General features: G+C 49.7%; 2 protein-coding genes across 7 annotated transcripts in view; one reads left to right on the top strand and one right to left on the bottom strand.

Moving 5' to 3' along the window:
• Nucleotides 1–10,321, bottom strand: part of LOC116237467 (uncharacterized) — a 31,855-nt gene extending 21,534 nt beyond the window's left edge. For all 3 annotated transcript variants that reach the window (XR_016471775.1, XR_016471774.1, XM_090151799.1), the window contains exons 1-4: nucleotides 9,751–10,321; nucleotides 6,982–7,128; nucleotides 5,534–5,626; nucleotides 19–257 (exon numbers count right to left, since the gene is read on the bottom strand). The gene's annotated coding sequence lies outside the window, so the exon portion shown is untranslated. The remainder of the gene's footprint in view (nucleotides 1–18; nucleotides 258–5,533; nucleotides 5,627–6,981; nucleotides 7,129–9,750) is intronic.
• ELFN1 (extracellular leucine rich repeat and fibronectin type III domain containing 1) overlaps nucleotides 1–18,025 on the top strand; it is an 87,133-nt gene extending 69,108 nt beyond the window's left edge. For all 4 annotated transcript variants that reach the window (XM_090151797.1, XM_090151795.1, XM_090151798.1 and 1 more), the window contains one exon: nucleotides 12,824–18,025. In XM_090151797.1, the coding sequence (XP_090007923.1) occupies nucleotides 13,250–15,655 (2,406 nt within the window). In that variant the 5' untranslated portion in view covers nucleotides 12,824–13,249 and the 3' untranslated portion in view covers nucleotides 15,656–18,025. The remainder of the gene's footprint in view (nucleotides 1–12,823) is intronic.
• The last annotated feature ends 4,889 nt before the right edge of the window (nucleotides 18,026–22,914 follow it).

Here is a 22,914-nt window from a genome sequence, read left to right as displayed (position 1 = left end):
GCTGCCAGCATCACTCACTGCTCGATGCCAAGCGTCACGCAGGAAGGTGGAGAAGAGTCCTGGAGCTGGGTGCAGCCAAGCCCGGCCTTCCACAGCGCAGCAAACATTCATGACAAACTCCAGAGCTTGCAGCAAAGCTCACAGGGCCGCTCAGGACAGCTGAGCCACAACAGACTGCTCCGAAGGGACAGGAGAGTGTCTTCAGCAGGTGGGAAGGAGCCATCCCCACATCACCAGCAGCAGTAAACATGACCCGCCTGAAAAATAGAGTCACGTTAACAGTTATTGATCTATAACTTTTAACCAATTTCTTTTTTACAATATTGAATTGAGTCCTAATTTTAGCTTTTTATGTTCGGCGCGAGGCATACTCCATTCCATCAGCAAAAAACAGCCCCTGTGGGCCAATCTGCGCCTTCCATTGAGCTGAATGATAGAGGGCTGGAACAATATTTTTCGACAGATCAGTTCCTGTTCAGGGTAGCAGTGGCCATTATGCAAATGGAGCTATAAGAAGTTTAAAAGTCTGGAACCATCATATTTCTTTATTTCATTAACATCAACGCGAGGAGGAGAGTTAATACGACAGAACCATCCCATTCCAGGGCTTGCACAGAGCACTTCCCCCATCAGTTAACTAGATTGGTGATTTCCCCTCACTGGCACTCCTGGGTGCAGCTGGGATGCTGGGGGAAAAAAGGGGCAGAGGGGAAATCAGTAAATAGGGCCCTACTTCCCCCCAGAGATTTTGGTTCTTCCCACATCCAAGAAGCTGTGCAAGATCTACATGGTGTCCTCGCCCCTGATTCAATGCATTGGGCAGAGGCATGCGTGCTGGATTGAGATTTACAGGAGAAGGCACAGAGCATGAAGAAAGCAGTGTTAACCTCATCTCCTGCTCTGGTGCTGGACACATTCTCCCAGCTCAGCAGCAGTATGACGAGCTGAGGACTGATATAATACCAGCACTGGTGTTACGAAGCAGAGAGATCTGTGCTCCAGCACATGCCCTGATGCCTGAGCAGCAGCCACATCTCCTCCTCCATCACATCAGCATTGTATCACTACCACAACCATATACCTGCACAGTTATGCACCCCCACAAGGCACAGACTCTCTCCCTGAAACAGCAGTTCAGAAGGATGCACACCACTCTCGGTGGCCCCATTTAGCTGAGCAGACTGGCAGCTATCTAATTGGTAAAGAGGAGCTGGCTAAGGCACAGTGCTTTCAAGCCAGTACAGAAATTTTGCATTGTGGGACTCAAGACTTGCACTGAGCTCTTAGGGAAGGGAGTTGGTGGTACCTGGCTGGCCATGAAACCAACCCACCCTATGTGGTCCAGAACCTTGAGAGAAACCACCCCCTCTTTTCCAGCTATAACTCACTCAAAAAAACCCACAAGTGTGTGCACGCTCACTTATACACGTTTGCACAGATCCAGACAAAAAAGATCACTGTGTGCCACACTAATGAAAGCCAGCAATACAGTAGCTCCATTATAAATGGCAACGTCTTGGAGCATTACTGCTAAAGACTCTACCTTGCAGTGGCAAAACTTTTAATTGATTTTAAAATACGCAATCAATCACGGTTAATCAAGGAATCATGAAGAAGCTGTCGTACACAAATATACAAAGACAGCATATAAACCACAATTAATGACCACTTAAACAACAGTAGGAATGGAAGTGGGATTATTTATTAGCGCTCATACCCAGGAATGGATAAAGTAATGAAGCAGTAACGTGGGGGTGTGCCAGAAGGCAAAGTTTTTAATTTTTAACACCAAATGGCCGGAGGTGACATTTTCATGGACGGGTCAATGCTGCACTTTAGGGCAATCTTCCCAAAGGCAGGTGATACCACAGCTTCAGGTAGTCCAACCAGGATTTAGCACCGAATACTCTTTGGTCTAAGCTGGCTTTGTGCACACCCACAGGGCAAGACACCCATAAGCCACGGCCATGTCCTCCCAGTGCATGCACTGACACAGCCTTACACTGCATACTGCTTTGTGCTGCACACAGGGCCACCATTCTGCAAGGGCAGGAGCATGGGGTGGCACAGATGTCAGGTTTGCCCAAGGGATGGCTTTTAGCACCAGGTAGCTCCTAACATTCATACCTCAAGCTGCAACCTTACTGCACTGCTGGAATTTAGGGCTGGAGGTCTGAAAAGGTGCTGATGGTAGCTCATAGCCCAGACACACATCTTCCCTAGGGCTGAACGTGCTGTAGCCCTCACTGTGAGCCCAGCCTCACCCCTCCTGCTCAAATAGATCAGCACCTTCCTCTCCTCCACCATCTCTGTTATTGGCTTGCGAGCTGGCCCTAGGATGTTTTATCACACCATAGCATACAATACAAATGAAAAACAAAGGGGAAGAAATTTGAATTTTTTTTTTTTTTAATATATTCATCCCTGTGCAAGGAACAATGATCCATCTGATTAAATCTGCATGCTGGAGTTTATTAAACCAGGTTGGCCTCTCTCGCTTTCTCTCCCCTTTAGGCATGGACAAGCTCATTAAAATGAACACACTCCGCTCCCTCCCCAGGGCAATGCCACTTCACACTGTCTCTGTGCTGCTATCTCATAGGCATCACCAGGAGCTGATGGACAGGGCTCTGCAACTCAGCCCTTGCTGGCAGCAGCTGAGCCTGGATGTGACTTTCTAGCAAAGGGTAGGAGATGCCTTCAGCGCACAAGTGCCTCATGGCTACCATGAGCGTGCAGCCAAGGGTGTGTAAGGCAAATTCCTTTAAAAATAGAAATGATGGAGTTGGATGATGGGAGAGCAAGGACTGCCCACCTTGCTCCAGCACCTGATGGGCTGTTTACCTCTTCAGGGGCTCATTTTCTCAGCTGTAGAGCTGAGTCAGATGGCTTCTCCCATTAGAATAATTAACAGGTAAGAAGTACTTTGACTCCCATGCTAAGAATAAACCTATTACCAATGCCAAGGTGTAAAAGACTGCATCATCTCCACGCAGTTGGACACACCTTGGACCAGGTCCCCACACAGGCCTCTGAGGCTGCAGGCAGCCACCTCTCCTGCAGCCCTGCTCTCTTTGGACTGTCCCAGGAGGGTCCCCAGCCTCCCCAGACACCCTCACACTGAGGCACTGCCAACAGGCCGACATTTGCTGCACTCCTCTTCCTCCTTGGCAGCCCTTCAGATGCAACCTAAGTCTGTTACACCCTGGCGATAACAGTGGCTTAGGCCATATAATCCCTCCTTTACTTGACTTTGGGTTATTTTGAGCAGGAGATTAAGGGAGATTATCTGCATCACCTGAGATGCTACACTTTCTATCTCTACGCCCTTCCCTCTATCACTGGGGCTCACCCCAAGCAGTAGAAACCCTCCCTCCTTCCCCCATCCTCCCATCCTGGAGCACCGCCACGTGGTGGTCCATCACCAGCTTCTTTTTGTGGTCTTCCCCCAGCCACCCTGCATGCCCAGATCCTGGGCATGCCCCTTCAACACGGGAAAGGGCAGGCAGGACACATCAGCACACTGAGGCACTAATTGGCATTAGCTCTTCATCAGGCTTCTCCTTGAGGAGATGGTGGCAGGAGGTCTGAGGAAATGCCTTTTTGGGCACTAGGAACTTGCAACATGGGCCACTGGATTTAACAGCAGCCACCTGTCTCCACCTTCAGAGGATTTCCCATTTGGAGCATCCCATACCATACAAATCAGAGCTACGTGGGAAAAGCACTGAAGCCTGCATTTCATGCCCAAGGAGGAATCCCCATCCTCTGGCAGCAGCAGCCACGGGCATCACCCAACCAAGGCAGTGAGCTCCTTCCCATGTTTTGGGGACCACGTGTTGCTCTCCAGCTCACTTCAGCTTAGATTTAGCAAAAAAATTAAGTGCTTAAGTGCTGCTTTGAATTCCTCCTAAAGCCTTGCTGAAATCAGCAGCTTTGATGTTTCAAGGTCTAAACCAGCAGCGCTACCAGCAGTGACCAAAAGAGCCAATTCCCTTTCCTATCTGAAGGAAAGGGAGAGATGCTTGAGGATCCTGGGGATGGGAGCAGAAACAATAGTTCCCCTGGAAAGCAAACACACGTGGCATCCCACCAAGACACATGTGACCCATGCTCACATTCATGGCAAGCTCACACCTTCCTGGGCTGTTTTTCCTCATTTCAGACTACACCAGGCTAGAATCCATCTGCCACCCTGGAAATTAATAGCAATCATTAAACAAAAAGAGCTGGCAAAAAGAAGCCTGAGGTGAAAAGCAGCCATTTCTGCCAGAAAAAAAAATTAAAACTATTTAGACATACAGAAAGTCATTTATTACTGTGAAGTCCTCCCTCCACCTGGGGTTTAAATCTCATTACAGTTTGTCCAAAACAGATGTTACCCTTTTAGCAGTAGATTATTAACGATAAACTCAATTCCTCCAGAGAGGGTGGGTGTTCTGGGTTCACTTGTTTTTTCAACTCGGGTAACCTCCACATGAAATGTTTATGAAAAGGACAGGCAATCCAAGTCTTGGCAGAGCTCCCTGCTTCTATTGTCTTGCACTCTCTGAAGTTTCCCTTTCCACTCATCACATCTTTTGTAGGTCTCCAAATGAGCAGGGAACATGCAGTGGCCCAGAGACCACAGACACTGCTGAGGAGCAGATATGATGCTGTGGGCTTTCACACACCAGAAGCCCATGCCAACGCACCAACAGCTTCTTCTGCTGCCCCTCCACCAGCAGAGAGGCATTAACTGTGGTCAAGCCACAACAGCATCTCTTTGGAGCACAGCTTATATACACAACTTATTTCCCTAAGATTCTCTGCCTCTACCCAGACATTTTTGGGTAAGGCCATTTGTTGGGTTCTAGGCCTGCTGACACCACATAGGAGACCCAGTGGTCACTCTTGCCTGTGGCTGAGCATCCTCTACAGACACCCATGGGCTTTGCTTATTCCCATGAGTGCACGGGCACACTTCAGCAGCAGATCAGCTAACTCCCAATTTCACCAGTCAAGCCCCCAGTAGAGCTGATCATTGTTCTGTTTAGATTTAACACAAACCTGCTGGGGGAACCTAGAAGTCGTATTAACCATGTTGGAAACACAATCAGATGAAACATTAATAACAGCTCCACACGAATACAGCCATCTGGCTGCCCAGCCATCTTCCTGAGCATTTCAGGTAGGAGGAAGCACATCCTAGCACTCTCCAGGGACCATATTAAATTGGTGTTCTCATGGTGCCTCTTGGAGCGTGCCTGGGAAGCCTGCATGTGCTACTGTTTTTCAGCTATCAGTGAAGCCAGCACCAGCAACTCAGAGCTCTCAGAAAACACTTTTGGCAACACGTTCAAGTCTTTTCTACACCCCCAGGGAAGCAACAAAGGCTCCACTGTTAGCCACATGCATCTGCAAGCGCTTGTTGCTAGAAGAGAAGCATTCCCCCAGCACATCCCAAGCCCCCAGGTCTTATGGCTCATACCCAAACCCTTCACAGAGCCCTGAGGGGAGCCCACGTACAGCCCCAAGCAAACAGCATACTCACTGTGTGCTGGCATGGGGGATCCCTGGGACTGAGTCCATTGCATGTCTGCTCATGTTGTGTCAAAAGGATGGCACAGTAACTGCAGGGGCTGCACTGTAGGGAAGAAAATGCTGTAAGTTCATGGCTGAAATTAAGCTCTTCAACAGCAGCTGAGATGAATAAACAACAGCTGAGGTGAATAAACACATCCCATGAGCTCTGCCCTCTGTCAGAGGGTATGGCTACTGCTACCTGCCATCCCTCCTCACCTCATATGTCAATCTGCAACCTCTCAGATCCCAAAACCAGCTGTGCACACATGTGGAACATACAGGCCCACCAAACACATATCCCTTGGCTCCAGCTCCTCCAAGCACTGTGGGGTGCAGTGAAGCTGAACGCCCTGCCTTCCTGCAAAGTGAGGTGATTGTGGCAGGGGAATTTGTGCTTGGACTGCCAGATGAACACATGCAGTGCATTTATGAAATGCTCTTTGGTCAGTAGGGTTTGCCCTTTGCCCTTGGCAGCATTATATATGAAGTTAATTGTTTTTAGCCACATCAGACCAAACTACCTATGTGGCCTCTAAACCATTCCTGTCTCCCCTAAATGCTAATTCTAACATATAATCTTGTCCATGGCATGTGCAAAACAAGGTGGTGCCTCAGAGAGGTGGACTGTTCTAGAGCAATGGTATCCAGGATGTTATTTGCAGTTTGTTTCCAGTGATTCCTGGCCAAAGGGATCAGGTGAGGAGCATCCTGTAAAGTTTTAGCAGGGGGTTGTTTGAGTGTCTATTTCCATTACCATCATAGATCTGCAACCTATTACAGAGCTTTTGTCTAGAAATATAGCATCTGTTTGGTTTAGGAGGTGAACACATGGGCAGGGTTGTACAGGACCTATTTTGATCTAGGGAAGGAGAAGAGAGTCCATCCTCCAAGAGCTGACAGACCTGAGCTGCTCCATGTGCAGAAGCAGGGCCATGCCAGGTAAGATGTGTGTGGAAAAGGGTCATGCTTGGTCTGCTCTGCAATGCTGTTATCCTGAATAAACATTACATTGGATTTGGAGAGCTGCCCAGATGATCATTAACCTCCTCCTGGCCCACGACAGGAAGCCAGCCTGCAGCAGGGAGCTAAAATTAGGCCTGTAGGGCACTGGGTCTTGCCAGATGCTGCTATATCTGGGCACAGTCCCCCTTCCAAAAGCAGACAGCCAGAGGGTTCAGCCCTAGGCACCCAACAGGAGAGGCAGAACCAACTTTAAGGTGAACAAGATAACGTGAGGTGAACAGAGGTGTTTGCTTATAGCACAGCCATGGCAATTCCTGTGTGCAGACAGACTTCCATCTGCTTCATGGGAAGCAGAGCTCCATCCCCTATTTGCTGCCTGGGCTCAACCTAAAGAGTTAACATACATCTTAACTCTTTTAATACAGATGGAAAGGTGAGGTTCTGTGTACCTACCAGGGGATTAGAACAGGCTGTCAGCATGACGTCCTGTGTGTGCAGCACGTTTTCTTGTCCATCTGTCAAAACTCAGCAGCACTGTCTGCCTGGAAGCTGCTGCTGGGCTGGGCACTGCCCAGAGACCCATGGTTTTGGCATGAGGCCCTTCACAGGGGAAAAGAGGGACAGAAAGGGAAGAATGCTTTTAAAAATACAACCTAAACAATACCAACAGTCATAGCAAGCCCCCCTGGAAGTCATTTTAACAAGCAAATCCTTTCACGGATCCACCACCGGACTCCATTCTCCATAAAAGTGGCTGTTCCTGCCTGGGACACAAAGGGTTATGTGAGCTTCCTGGAAAAATAAAGTAATGAAAGAAAGCAGTAAAACCCTCTTTCACACAGCAGCAAAGATCTGAGCGAGGATGACAATGCAGGGACGAGGCATGGTTCAGCTTGTCGGCATGGAGGGACACCAGCAGCATCACCTCCCCATGCAGGGCAGGCTCCCCCCATTGTATCAGCTCTGGAAAAGCACTCTTTGATCCTCAGCACTATTTACTGAAGGGAAATGGGAGTCCTGCTTCCACACCAGCATTCTGTTTTCCCAGTCTAACGTCACCACACCTATCGCATAATAAAGCTGTGATTCAGGCTGATTATTTCGAGAGAAAACCTAAGTAAATACGCTCTCCCACAGAAACACACTTTCCTTATTACGACTGTTCTACCTGATTAGAGCTCTCAGTTCTCTCCATCCCCTAAAATCTCTTTCCTCTTCACCTCCCTCCAACTTTTCCCCTCTAATTGCTCTCCTTGGCTCTTTGAGGGATCAACCGTGCTGTCACAGGCTGGGGCTGACATTTCGTCCGCCCGTGCTGATATTTCAGAAGGCTGCTTTAATGCACAGGTAACCAGCTGGGCTTAAGAGGTTGTTCACCAGGAAGATCATTTATGCATTTACTTAAACTCAGCAGAGAATTTTGCTCAGTGGCCCACAGCAGTATGAGATAGGGTTGTCATCTCAATAGACCCTGGAAGCTAAGCAGCCTGAGATGGATGCAAATGACTTCAGACTACAGCTGAATGAAAAGCAGATTATCCATCTTTCCCAAAGTCCTAAGATGTGCCCTGCCTTGAAAACATTGTCACTTTAACCCATTTGCTCTGCCATTGAACAGAAGAGTTTCCTTTTGTTCTATGTTCAGATGAAGGGGCTCGATTTGACCACTTCCAGATGGCAGTGCTGGCCTCAGGGCAACCAGTGCAGGGGTGCAGGCACAACAGCTTCGAACTACGGCAGCCATCAGACACACACAGTGCTCACAGTTAGCAGTTAAACTGGCCCCAAATCAAGTATCACAATGGAAAAACTCCAAGAAGGACCACTGCTTTTCAGCCAAAGGTCTGATTTTGCAGAAAGTGCATTTTTTTTTACCAGAAATCCATTTTGCTGACGATCTTCCCACACAATCAGCTGCAGAGTCAGCTGTCTCCTATGGAAGCCCATGCCAGGCAGCAGCAGGGGCTGTTCCCAAAGCAAGTCACAGCAGGAGCTGTGACCCAGCAGAGGGGTTTCCCTTCCTGTATAGACACAAAGTGTGGGATTTACATTTGTTTTCCCCAACCTACACCCAGAAAGTGCTCCGTTCCCCATCCTTCCCACCTGGCTATTTGCTATCTAGCCCATGACCTCACCAGGTCTCGTTAAATGTTGTCCTGTATGTGATGTTGGGTACCTCTTTCTCAGCCCTCCTTTACCTCTTTTCTTTATTCCATCTTCATCTTCCTCCAAACCCCAGTGGAAAAAAAATCTCTCTCTTCTCCCTTGTCTATTTTTCTTAAATAATAAATACTAGCAGAAGAGAGAACAATTGACTGGAGAGCTCTATTATCTAACTCTGCGAGGTGTCTGGGAATAAGGTTGGGATGCACAATGTGCTGCCTAAACCCTATCTGTGGAGACAATATTAGTCCCGGGGCCTCTGGATGGAAGACGAACTTGGGTTTTACAGGCCTGGACATCTTTATTATTCAGCACGGTGATGCTAACCACCATCACCCGGCAGGAGGCATGTAGCAAACGCCAGGAATACGAATGAGCAGAGAAACCTGCCTGGAAGCCTCCACTCTGCACCTGACGCAAACAGAATGGACGTCAAGCCATTTAGGGGAACCTTCATCACTAATAAATGTTTTCTCCACCATCCTAGAGCTGTCTTCTTGGATTATTTTACACATAATGAAGAGCCAAGGTTCATTTTAACGTTTGGTGCCTGTTAGCCAAATTTTCCCTCCCCACCTCTTTGGGTGATTAAACATTTATCGTTTGTAATGTATCGCTCCCATTTCGCTATGTCTCTCTTTGTAGCGGGGCTCCTTCATTTACTGAGAAAATGACCTGAGTGACTGTGAAAGAAGATCTAAGAGGTGCTGAAACGTGGCCAGATGGAGATGGAGCAGCTGGGGAGAATGAAGTTATGGGAGACGCAGACTTGCCAAGGAGGGGAGCACGGTGGTGTGTATGTGTGCACACGCACGCACACGCACACATGTTAATCTGGCTCTTTGCCTTCTCTCAGTAAATCTAATCCACAATTTGAAATAACTCATTCAGTAGAATAACAAAAATAGGAATTGAGTGCCAGGGTGGCATTATATGTGCAGCCCGGCTCGCCTTCCCTCAACCCAGCCCCCACGGCTGCTTTGTTTGCTTCCTTGCAGCTGCTGCTCCGGTTTAATTTACTGAGATGCCATTAGTTGGGAGATGGAAGCAAAAACTTACCAGCCAGCCTGCACTGGTTTTTGGAATCACAGCTTTGCTTTATTCCTTCCTTTGCTGTATATTTCAGCCAGGATTGGGTTGTTGCTATTCATCCTGTGCAGGCTGCAGCTTCACGGGCATCACAAACTTATGCTACTGAGTTGGAGAAACACGGGAGGGTACTGCAGGAGAGCATCATGGGGCAGAGCTGGGGGTCAGCAAGGCAAATCACAGATCTGGGCTCCGGAAGAGGTACTGCAGATCAGAGATGTGTAGGAGCAGCTAGGAGCAAAGAAGTTCTCACTGCCCACATGCTGGCCATGTAAGCCTGACATCATCTCGGCTGGCCAGAGCCACAGTGCTGCCCTGTGAAAGCAAAAGGAAAAGCACAGCAGTGTCTGCAGTGCACAGGTGACTCTTGATACAGCTGCAGGGCATCCCAGTGGGTACGTACTGCAGTCAGTGCCAGCATGGGGCCAGGATACAGCATCTCTCCAGCGTATTTTTAGTTATTTCAAATCTACTCCTGTTGTTCCATACCAGCTACATTCCTCTCTTTTCCTTCTTTCATAACCAGTAATGATGAACTCCCCAAATCTCTACTTTCCTGTTGCTATTTCACTTCAAAGTCCTAAGTTTGTCTCCAGCTTTTCCCAGGCAGCTCCGTGGATGGTCTGAGGACTGGGATAAATGGTGTGTCACTGGGTTACCAGGAGAATAAAGCCAGAACAGCTGGGCAAAGACAAATCGAGCAGGCAGGAGAACCTAAAACCTCAGCTTTCCTTTATGATTTTTCTCCAGTCTGTGGAGAAGATGGGGGGAGGCCTCTCCCCCTCTCCCCTGCTGGTAGGGGGATACGAGCTGGGAACCCCCACTCCCATCCATCCTGCCTCGTGGGATGCTCACATCTGGCTGACGTTGCACACACGCAGGTGCACACCCACACACACCCACAATGCTGGGAAGGAGTTGTTTCAGAAACCAACAAGATGAACAATTATCTCCTCTGTGTAAAGCAACAAGACCACTTCTCCACTCCCCAGTTTTGTCCCAGCAATCTAATAAAAAGGGAGATTAGCCCCTCTTACATCTCCTTAATGCCGTCATTTTATTCACACTTTGCAAAGCAAATAAACCAGCAAATTGCTTGCTTTAATGAGCTGAAATTAAACTCGGGCTGCTGATAAAATGTCTTTCCTCCTTTCTGTTGTTGGAAAGGACTTGTCTGATAGGCAGTATACAGGAAAGAAGAGAAAACACAGCAGGAGCCTTATTGAATGTGTTTGAGTCACGGCCACTCTTCCTCATCCCAGACACCTCCAATTAGATGGAAAGGGCACGTGGATGTTGAGAAGGCTATGAGGGCCTGCCTGGCAAGGTGCATGGAAGGTCTTGTCTCTGCTCTTTGCTCACAGGATGATCCTGGTCCATTAGCTCATGCCTTCCAATGGGCCGCGGGCTGTAGCTTCCCCAGCGACACGACATGGAAAAGGCTGGTTTGTCTTGGCAGAGCAATTCCAAACACCAGCTTGGAAAGACAGCTGTTGGTTGAGTCAAAACGGGAGTTAGAGGGGACAGAATGAGTGCCTCCTGAAGAGAATATGCCAGGATGCCAAGAAAGCACTATCCTCAAGGGACACTGTGGCAATCCATTTCTGATAGCTCAATAGACCAGGACTATCCATCTCTGCCCTTCTCCAGCATCTTTACAGGCAACATTCACCTCATGGGATGCAGTCAGAGGAGCTGGAAACCAGGCTGGCCCCTGTGGCAGAGAACAGTGGAAACATCCAGAGCTCTTGCTCCCAGCTGGAGGGAGCAATGCATCTGCTGGGACTTCCATCCCAGCAAGAGGAACTTGGGGCACTCTCATTCAGTCTCCTGCAGTCCTGTGATGCATCATCATTATCTCGTGGTACCGAAGAGGAGATTGGAGAGCAGAGAGATTAGCTGAGTTGCCCAGTTCTGGGAGGGATGTGATGGCAGATGGCTCTCAGCCCAGCACTGCTGCCCATGTCTCTCAATCAGTGAGGTAAACAGTCCTCCTCCCCTTCCTCGCTGGCTCTAAGGATTCGAAGCTGATGTAAGAGCTGATGTGAGAGCTGGTCTTGCTAGTCATGTAATGGAAATTCAATCACGCTGTCATGTTTCTAATGGATATTTATATTTAGTGGAAAAATGCAGGAATAATTCAATGGAAAATGTGAGCCAGGAATGAGTTTTTCATTGGTAAGTGAGGTTGCTGGCCTCATAGGCTTCTTTCCTCATTGGTGCATGTCCAGTGAAGATTCTTACTCGTTCTCCAGTGGCTGTTTTTGTCTGGGGAGGGAAGGTCTTGTCTCTTCTTCTGCAAATATTCATATTATACACTGAAAGTTTGAGGGTCCTCCACACCTCTGCATTATTTTACTCAGGAGGGAGAGATAGGTCCTGAAGACAGGCAGTAAGCCCCAACAACGGACAAGGAAATGGGATAATATCAATCAACTTAATGTGTCTTGTAGTCAAGGAGTGTCCTGAAACTACCGTTCAGGTTCCCAGAAACAGGTACAGGTGCTTGATGCTGGGCTTTATCCCAGATGCTACACAGCAATGCAGTCAGGAAGACACAGTGTCCTCAATCAGCATCCCCCTCAGTGGGCACTGCCACTGCACACACCAGCATGCGAGACAGTCAGGATTCCCCTCAGCAAAACATTGCAGCATCAAATCTACATCAGAGTGAGTTGTCTAGACTTCATCTGCTCTCAGCAGAGAGGAACAGACACTTCTGGGGCACCACTCCTCTCCTCTGAAGGTAGACACTTAAATAGGTCAGACGAATGTTGCCCTGGATGCACGTTGTTCTCTCCCCTGCCTAAAATGTAATGCTGGACAATGCACTCAAAGGAGGATGATGTCTGCAGTTGATGGCCACCTGCCTTAGTGATGCCAAACACTGTAGGCTGTGCCCAAATTAGCAAAAGACCCCTGGCATGCTGGCAGCCAGATTTAGAAGGCAAGCACCTAACATTACGGAGGGTAGCTGGGTGCACGGCTAAGCATGAATTGTCTGTCTTCATGTTCAGCTTGCATTTTGTTTTGTTTTGAACAGGTGAACTGAGGAACCAAGCAAGGACAGCCAGCCCCACGGAGGCACGTGAAGATGGGGACCAGCATCATGATGGGCAGCAGAAAGAGAACAAGGAGATGTACTATAAAAAGTGAGAGGAAGGCTTGTCTCTGAGCCAAAGATACTCCTTGGCACGGGCATCCAAATTCATGACTCCCTTCCCGAAATGCCAGAGACCTGGTGATGCAGGACCAACCTCAGCCACCCAGGCCTTGAGAGCAGCCCCCGGCCGGTGGCTGCCGAGCCCCTTGGGCACCAAGGTCCACATTCACCACGGACACTTCCCCCCGCAGCTCCAAGCCATGAGGAGAAGAGAGAGAAGAACGAAGCTGCCGAAGGAGCTCTAACCCACGTCTTCCCGGCCCCTGCCTCTCCCCCTGCTTCCAGCAGACCAGGATCCCCTTCTCCATGCCACCCTTCCAGATGGCAGGTCGCCGGTGGGCTGCGACGTCAGCCTTCTGCATGTGCGTGGCAGCCGTCTCTCTCCTGCACGCTGGCGGGGTGCGGGCAGACTGCTGGCTCATCGAGGGGGACAAGGGTTTTGTCTGGCTGGCCATCTGCAGCCAAAACCAGCCTCCCTACGAGTCCATCCCCCAGCAAATCAACAGCACCATCGTGGACTTGCGGCTGAACGACAACAAGATCAAGAGCGTGCAGTACGCCTCGCTCAGCCGCTTCGGCAACCTGACATACCTCAACCTGACGAAGAACGAGATCTCCTACATCGAGGACGGTGCCTTTTCAGGACAGTTCAACCTCCAGGTGCTGCAGCTGGGTTACAACCGCCTGAGGAACCTCACCGAGGGCATCCTCCGGGGCCTGGGGAAGCTGGAGTACCTCTATCTCCAGGCCAACCTCATTGAGTCCGTCACCCCCAATGCCTTCTGGGAGTGTCCCAACATAGTGAACATTGACCTGTCCATGAACAGGATCCAGAGACTTGACAGCAACACTTTTAGAGGCTTAAACAAGCTCTCTGTCTGTGAACTCTACAGCAACCCCTTCTACTGCTCCTGCGAGCTCCTCGGCTTCCTGCAATGGCTGGAGGCCTTCACCAACATGACACGCACGTACGACCGGATGCAGTGCGACTCCCCACCAGACTACACGGGCTACTACTTGTTAGGTCAAGGCCGGACTGGCTACCGCAATGCTCTGAGCATGCTCTCTTCCCTTTGCACCGGTGGTTCCTACACTGTGATCCCTCGTTTTATCCCTCCCCGGTACCAAGTGACCACAGTGCCCTCCGAAAGCCCGTGCTCCGAGGAGGAGTGCTCCTCTGGTGATGGCACCACCCCACAGTTCTCCCTCTTCACGCCCATCGGTGAGACAGAGGTGCGGCCGAACATCCAGGTGAAGCACCTCAACCACAACTCGGCCGTCCTCACCGTGCAGATCCCCTACCCCTTCAGCAAGATGTATATCCTCTCCCAGTTCGAAAACGGCTTCTCCTCCATGATCACCAAGCTCAGGAAGAAGGAGGAGAACATCACCGTGAGCAACCTAGTAGCACAAAGAGATTACACCTACTGTGTGGTCTCCGTCCACCAATACTCCAAGTACAACCACACCTGTGTCACCATCACGCCCACCAGACCCAACCGCAAGGAGCCGGTGCCCACTCCTTCCACTGCCACTCATTACATCATGACAATCCTGGGCTGTCTCTTTGGCATGGTGATTGTCCTGGGCGTCGTCTATTACTGTCTCCGAAAGAGACGCCAGCAGGAGGAGAAGCACAAAAAGGCTGCCAGTGGCATGAAGAAGACCATTATTGAGCTGAAGTATGGGCCAGAAATGGAGACCACCAGCATCACCCAGCTGTCCCAGGGACAGATGCTGGGCGGGGAGACTGTGACCCGCATCCCCTACCTGCCTTCCGCTGGTGAGGTCGAGCAGTACAAGCTCATTGACAGCAGTGAGACCCCCAAGGCCACCAAGGGCAACTACATGGAGGTGAGGACGGGGGAGCAGCCTGAGAGGAGAGACTGCGAGCTGTCCCTGGCACCAGACACCCAGAGCTCCGTGGCTGAGATCTCCACCATTGCCAAGGAGGTGGACAAGGTGAACCAGATAATCAACAATTGCATCGATGCCTTGAAATCTGAGTCCACTTCCTTCCAAGGGGTGAAATCGGGGGCAGTCTCCACAGTGGAGCCTCAGCTGGTGCTCTTATCAGAGCAGATCCCCAGCAAGCACGGATTCCTTTCCCCTGTCTACAAGGAAAGCTACAACCACCCCCTCCAGCGACACCACAGCATGGAGGCAGCCCCCAAACGCTCCAGCACTTCTTCCAGTGGCTCCATACGGAGCCCCAGGTCCTACCGCTCCGAGGGGTCGGGCCACAAATCAGAAGCCAAATACATCGAGAAGACGTCCCCCACCACTGACACCATCCTCACTGTGACACCGGCTGCAGCCATCCTGCGGGCGGAGGCGGAGAAGATCCGGCAGTACAGCGAACACCGGCACTCATACCCTGGCTCGCACCAAGGGGAGCAGCACGACAGCATGGCGGGGCGAAAGCCTTCCATCCTGGAGCCTCTGACCCGGCCTCGCCCCAGAGACCTGGCCTATTCCCAGCTCTCGCCGCAATACCACAACCTGAGCTACACCTCCAGCCCAGAGTACACCTGCAAACCATCGCACAGCATCTGGGAACGCTTCAAACTCAACCGCAAGCGGCACAAAGATGAGGAGGAATATATGGCAGCCGGCCATGCCCTGCGCAAAAAGGTCCAGTTTGCCAAAGACGAGGATCTTCACGACATCTTAGACTACTGGAAGGGCGTCTCTGCCCAGCAAAAGTCCTGAGTCCTCACACAACTCGTGACTTAAAGTAACTGGACCAAAAGAAATCCGCAGCAGCTATTTTTATTCAGACTGTCTTTGAAACAAACAAGCAAGCAAACAAAAATAATGATGATAAACAAAACAATAAAAATAGAGAACAAATTATGAAAAATCTATAAATATTCTATATAATATATAAAGCGAGATATTAAAATGTCCTCACATTGGTGGGACGCACACCAAATTTGAACACAAACTTTACAAAACAAACTGTGGAGTGAAAAAAAAAAAAAAAAAAAAAAAAAAGTTTTGTTTCATTCTGATTTTTAAAAAAAAAAAGAAAAAAAGAAAAAAAAAAGAAAAAAAGAAAAAATCAAATACGAAAAGAAAGAGAAAGGAGCGGGCAGAGAGCGGAGGTCTGGCGTTCCCCAGTACTGCATTGCATGAGTCCCTATTCCGTGATTTTGTGGATTCTTTGTGAACAGTTTGTGTTCTTTCTTCCTACCCTTCCAAAAATCAACAGCAACAAAAACAGCAACAAAAACCAAAAAGAGACCAGGAGGAGATCCGTCCTTTGGGCTGTTTTTGCAAACGGAGTCTTCCAGTTTAGACTTTCACCCGGTTGAAGGCCCGTTCACATTTTCACTCACTGAGAGGTTTTACCACACATTGCATTGTAAACCGAAGTCGTTAATTGTACAGAGAAAATTTCTATATTTGCAATGTTTGCTGTATAATGAGAAAGAGAGAGGAGAAAAAAAAAACAATACTACATCTACTAAAAATATATATATATATATATCTATATTCACATGTTTGTACCAGGTTTTAATCATGGATTTTAGAGAAAGAGATGGAGTTTGGATTGAAGGACTTTTTTTTGTTGGTTGGTTGGTTGGTTCATTGGTTGGTTGATGGAGGAGATATTTTTGGTGGGGGCAGGGAGTGTTTGGGTATTTCTATGGTTTTGGTTTCTCCCAACCACTGTCTATGTCCAAGTTCTGATCACTTCCAATTGCGTATACTCAGAAAAGCAAATCAGCCACGCTATTCCAGGTGGGACATTGTCACTGCTGGGAATGGTGGGAACAGGAAAGGGGATGAGAAAGGAAAGGCTCTTTGTTGAGCAGGTGCCAACAAGCAATGGGATTTCTCCTGAAAATCAGCAGGTATCAATAATCTCTCCTCATAGCATAGGGAGGTGGTGCAGAAATCCTCCTTCTGCCGTCCAGGGGAGGACAGCATTGAGGAGTGGTTTTGCCAATGGAGAAGACATTAAGCATTTACAGATTCTCCAGATTAAAAACAACGACAGTGGGCCTGGGGGCCCTGCATCGCTCTCTTGAGACCGCCAGCACCCAACACACAGGGATTTCCCCACAGATAACCCCAACTTACAGCAGCATTGGACAGAGAGCACAGCACCTCCTGCCTGCAGCCCTGGCATTGCCCACAGGCCAGCTGGGCTCCCATTGCTGTGAGAGGCTTTGGAGATGGGCACCCTGGGGTCTCCAAGGCTGGAGAGAAGAGGATGGTGCTCCAGGTCCAGTGTCCAACCAAACAGCTGCATCCCCTTCAACCGCTGCAATGCCTGTCCGAGCCTCAACAGCATTTTGCCCCATCTCTAAAATACACACTGACAATGCCCTACTCACTCGGTGTGGTGGAAGGAGGGATGCATTCAGACCATGCTGCAGAGGTACACCACTTCGCCATTATTGGCTCCAGCTGTGTGGCAAAACCCTGCGCCTCATCCCACAGCTGATGCAGCGAGGGGCCAGATTAGGAGCAGGGAGCACACTGCTCCCCCATGGGATCCCAGCAAGGAAGCCCAACAAGGTGACAAACATCCCAAACACAGCCCTTCAGAGCCCTGCTGCTTCCCAGGGCCTTTCCACTGCATCCTGCTCACAAGTCTCTTTGGATGGAATTCCTTAGTCCTGACAAACGAGCACTAGGGCCCAGCAGCAAACTACATCCCATCCTGTTATTTCAATATTTCAAAGTGATTTTGACAGGTATTCTTGCAAAAGGTTGTGTTTGTTCAGAAATGAGCTGAGCTGGGAAGACATGGAGCAGGCTGGGAAGCGCACGAGTTCGTTCCCCATGGTTATTTGTGTAGACAACAACCCATTAGCCGGGTTTCGTAATAAAAGGCAGGCAATTTCTCCAGGAATACATTCACTCTGCATAAGGAAAGACACATTTCTTCTCCTCCTCCAGGTGCCTGACATCTCCCCACAACGTGCAATCTGTGAGCAGGATGTGGAAAGGAGTTTAGCATCACCCCTCCATGGTCCCATCCCATAAGTCAGTCTCCAAATCCCAGCTGTGCCAAAGCAAAACCTGCAGCCTCAAATAGCTTCCTTTGGAAACCCTCAGTGCCTCCTGGAGGAGCAGGAGGTCAGCAGGAAGGGGTCCTGGACATAGTGGCAGGGTTCCCTGTATTCAGGGGAGTCATTTTGCCCCTCTCTGCCTTTATTTTCTCCTCTGCACAACACTTCCTTCTGGTGCTGAGGGCACAGGCTGGGGGAGGCTCAATTAATTAATTGCCTGTCTGTGAAGCCTGTTTAGCTCCTAGAATAAAAGCTGTTATAGGAAAGCAAAGTTGTTAGTGGCATAAAACAGCAGGGGCAGATGAAATCAAAGCCCAATTCTGTTTTCACACCAGGATTTCCCTGGTCACAAACCAACAGAGAGCAATGCGGGATATGTGATACAGCAGCACCGGCCTTTCAAAATTAAACACTTCCCAGATGCAAACTGCAGCTAGAGAAAAAGAGGATTAGAAAATATCCACATTATTCTGGCTCTGAGGGGAGGTACCTCCATATGCAGAGCCCTCTGCAGTAGAGCATGCTGTGGAGCTCGGGGGCTCCTCAGGTGAGGGATGCAAACTGGTCGTGCTACAGAGCACACTCCAGCCTTATGCCTCCACAACAGGCTACAGTTCTGGCAGCCCCAGTCTGCATCCCTCAGAGTTAGAGGTTGAGGGATGAACTGAAATAAGCCAGGCAAGAAATGGGAAGGAATCGAACTACCCCCAAAGCCACTGCCCTATGCAGGAACTGACTTGGGTTCTGCAGCATGGGGCCTGGGAAGTTCTGTTTATGGCATTCCTCATTCCCCAGAGGCACATACTTTACAGACTGCTCTGAAAGCACAGGGAAAATGTCACCACCTGCCAGCTGTTGGGTGCTTTTCTTGTTTTGCCTTCTGTTCAACCACTGTAGTTCCCCAGCTGCTTCTACAGATGATGCCCTGCTTGGCCAAAGCACTGCCCCAATGCCATCCAAGGAAACTGGAGGGCTCCTCACCAAGCAGAAAGGAGAAGGCACAACGTCAGAGTGCAGAGGAAGGGAGGCCAAGGGAAAGCCTTCTCTGTCCTCTGGCGAGCAGAGAGCTGGCAGCCTGCACAGAACACGATCACACTGCTAGTGACAGCACCAAGGGCACAAAGGTCCTCATCCCCACCTCTGTCAGCCTGGGCTCTGCAACGGCAGAGAGCAAAGGGAAGGGACAGAAAGGGAGGCAGAGAGCTGAAGGGCAGCGAGAGGCGATCCAGGCAGGAGCAGCTGCGCAGGTGGCAGCCCTGGAGAGGCCAACCATGGCACTGAGCAGAGCTGCCTGGAGAGGGGTTTTGTGAGAGCAAGCTGTTGCTTCCCTGTGGCAATGAAACAGAGAAAAGGAGCCGAGGGTTCTGTTGCCTCTTCTGAGTCGCTCCTAGAAATCTCCTTTCTGGCCAGAGCTCACAGTTCCACCACCACTTCCCAGGGTTTCTGCTTCCCCAAAGCTCTTCTGGTGCCCACACGTCCCTGCTCTCTGCTCCCTGCTTTCACACTTCAGTTGTCCCCATCCTATTGCCTCCTCCCAGCCCACCCTGTACCTACAGCCACCATATGGAACTCCCTCTCCACAAGGGCACTGCTGCTCCCTGTAGGACGATGCTGAGAGCCCCAGACCCATAAACAAATGTATTCTGCAGATGCCTTTTCCACGTCCACAAAATTGTTGTGAATGGGTCCTGTCTAGAGATAAAATTCTTCCTTACGGGAGAGCTGCACAGAACCTTTCCTTTCCTTCTGCACCAAATCTCTGCTGCCAGCCAATGCCCCAAGGCCCAGAAGGCAGTGAAGTTGCCTTCACCTCGCCTTGAAGCACTTGGGCTTCACTTGGATTAACTCATGTCCCTCTTCTTCACGTCTCCTTTGTATCACTGTGCTCTTGGCCAGACCACTACCATCACCACAAGGTTGGTAGGAGTTAATGTTACCTTGAGAGCTCTGCAATGGCCACATGGTGACTGCCATGGGTTCATCAGAAAGCAGGAGACCCTCAGCCCTGCACTGAGCCCGGCTCACTGACCCTTGGACACTGCAAATACAGAGCTTCATCACGCCAGTGATTTTATCAGCAAAGAGCCCATTTCCCACCCTCTGCAACTCCTCTGTCCCTGCAGAGCAATCTGAAGAGCCTGCCAAGTCTCTGGCTTTGCATGTGTCTGTCTATTTAATAACTCAACGCGAACGTGAGTGACATAGGTCCTCCAGGTGCTCATCACTTCTCGCCCACCACCACCACCTCTTTTTTCACACAAAGCTTGGCCAACTGCAAATATCCATTTGCTGCTCACCTTTACTTGCCTCACCATTAAGGAGCTCATTAATGTACTCCATCCTTGCTTTCTCTGAGACTAAAAGATTTCCATTTCTCTCTTTTAGCAGCTTTCTTGTGGTTTATATCCTCTCCCCTCCTCACTGGGCAGTGCTCTTTTCTAATGAGCTCTTCTCTCCTGGCCCATCTTTTCCATTAAGCTGCACAAGTGCTGTCCCCGAGCTGTGTTGCTCATCAGAGGGCTCTCTCCTGGCCCTATCATGTTCTTCAGAGTTTCCAGCTTTGAAAAGAAGTGCTCAGCCTCCACACAACACCATGCTTCCTCCCACCCCACTCACCTCATGCTCCCAGCCCAATGCTGGGGCTCACCCCACGGCAGCATCCTCATTGGGTTCACCCTCATCTTCAGGAATGCGATGGGACACCTCAATACTTGTGCTCAAAAGCTCATGTAATTCTTTTTTCCCAGCTATCTCAGGTGTTGCAATAAGAGGTATTACCTCTCCATACAAACTGTACCTCAGTTACACCCTTAGATCATTCTGGCTGTAACAATACTACACCCACAACAAGGTCCACACGCACACATCTCTGTCTGGGAAATCTCAGAAACGTGGCAGCCCCAGTGTGTGAGACATCCTTCAAGTGCTGACAGCTCACAGCCCCTGTGCTGCTCCACAGGCTCCTTCAGCCTCGTGGGGTGAGCACTGTCCTGAAGGACAGCTGAAGGAACACCGTGTGGCTCAGGGCATGATGGAGATGGGCAGTAGGGGCTGAGGAAATCAGGGGCACAGCTGCCCCCAGCCTATGTCCATGGCGAGCACAGCTCTGAGCCAGTCCTATTTCCCATACAGTCACTGCTGCACGTGGCTGCAGGTCTCCAGGTGAGGATGGCACATCTGGTAACGGGGCACCAAGCCTCGTCTGGGGGTGATCTGTTCTTCTTTTTCAAAGAAGAAATCAAAACATCAGCAGGCACCCTAGGGAGATGCAGCAAGTGGGAGAAGAAGGCAGCTTATCCAGGATCCAATTTAGCTGGAAGGAGGGGAAAGGTTGCGAGATGTTCCTCCATTAAGAAAGAAAAATAAACATGCGAAGAGAGAGGAACCAGAGGTCGATGTGCCTGTGGGGAAGCAATGTGGATGCGTTTGATTTTAAGAGGCCAAAGCAAAGATGGAGTGGATGCTGGACGCAGAGCAAAGGGCGTTTCAGCCCAGGATCAGGAGGCAAAGGTCAGGAGAAGGTTTGCAGAGACCTGGAAACCATGGAGGTGAGGCAGTTGTAAGCAACACCACTTCTAATCTGAGCAGAGCGCATGAAATTGGATGATGTAATTGGAAAGGTTATTTACACTGAATATTCAGAGGGAAAAATAAAACATTGCAGGGAAATAGTAATAGTTAGCACTTGTAATGTGCTTAGCATCTTGCATCTTCAGAAACTGGTCAGCCATTAACTGATTGCTCCTCTGCTGAGTCCAAAGGCTAATAAAAAGGGATGGTTCATTTAGTTGTTTCACAGATGAGCTTCTCAATAAGGCACGAGGAAGAGAGATCACTGCTCTCCAACGTGCTGGTAAACAAACAGTTGGAAGCAGGAAAATACAACAGAACCTCAGCACTCATTCACAGAGTCTCAGCCAGCTCCTTCCTCTCCCTGTTGGCCCATTGCAGGGAGCACCACCCATGGGTGCAGCCCCCCAGCAGTCACAGAGCTCAGTGCCTCCTGTCTGGGTGTGATGAGGAGCTTCTGGTCACATCTGCTGAGTACCATGAGGAAGAGGCAATGAATGGAGATGTCCAACACGCGTCCAACCCAATGGATCTGCCCAATGCCAGTTCATTTTCTGCCTAACCTCAGACCTCCATCACTGCATCGTGGTGATTTACAAGGTGACTCCTAAGCTGTCTGCGTGTACCCCTGCCTGGCTCTATTCCTCTGAGCTGGGTGACACGAGGACAGTGCCACATGCAGAGGCAACAGCAGCCATGTCAGGGCTCCAACACAGGTTCCCGACCAGAGGAAATTTGGGATGCTGTGTGCTAGCAATGTCATGCTATGTTCTGCTAAGCATTCATGCATAGCCAGGAAGCAGATATACGGACCGTGCAAGACACTGCTGATTCTCTTCTGCCTGTTTTTGGCATCACGCAGCCCGATGGGTGTGTATAAACAAAGCAAGTATCTCTCTCACTGGACCTCATGCATCATTTATAGCCAGCTCTTCCATGGCACAAGAAACATTTACATATGCCAGCATTAATTCCAAATGCCACTTCAAAGCCATCTCTGTCTAATGAACCCCGCGTGCTGTGCACAGCAAATTCCACCCGAAAAAATAATTAGCAACACACACCACCAAAGCACTACAAGGGGAACACAGCACACCACCTGCTGAAGCAAAATGAGTGCCTGATTCATTTTTTCCCCCCACTTTCTTAGCAACATTCCATCTCTGACTCAAAGCTGTGCTCCATTCAGAGCTACAGAGGGCTCCGGGAAGTGTTACATTCCCACTCTTTGGTAATCCAACTGCAGCTCATGGGCAGCCCTTACAGTAGCATAGTGCATCCCATATCAGAAGCAATGTGATTTAGCTCAAGCCCTGACACAGTGGCTGATAACCATTGCCATGGTAGACCCAGGTCACGCAGCTCCAAGGTGGA

The sequence above is a fragment of the Phasianus colchicus genome, chromosome 16 (genome assembly GCF_987193195.1).
Source record: "Phasianus colchicus chromosome 16, bPhaCol1.hap1.1, whole genome shotgun sequence".
NCBI lineage: Eukaryota > Metazoa > Chordata > Aves > Galliformes > Phasianidae > Phasianus > Phasianus colchicus.
The sequence above is the reverse complement of the archived record's forward strand: the minus strand, read 5'-3'. Positions and strand labels throughout refer to the sequence as shown.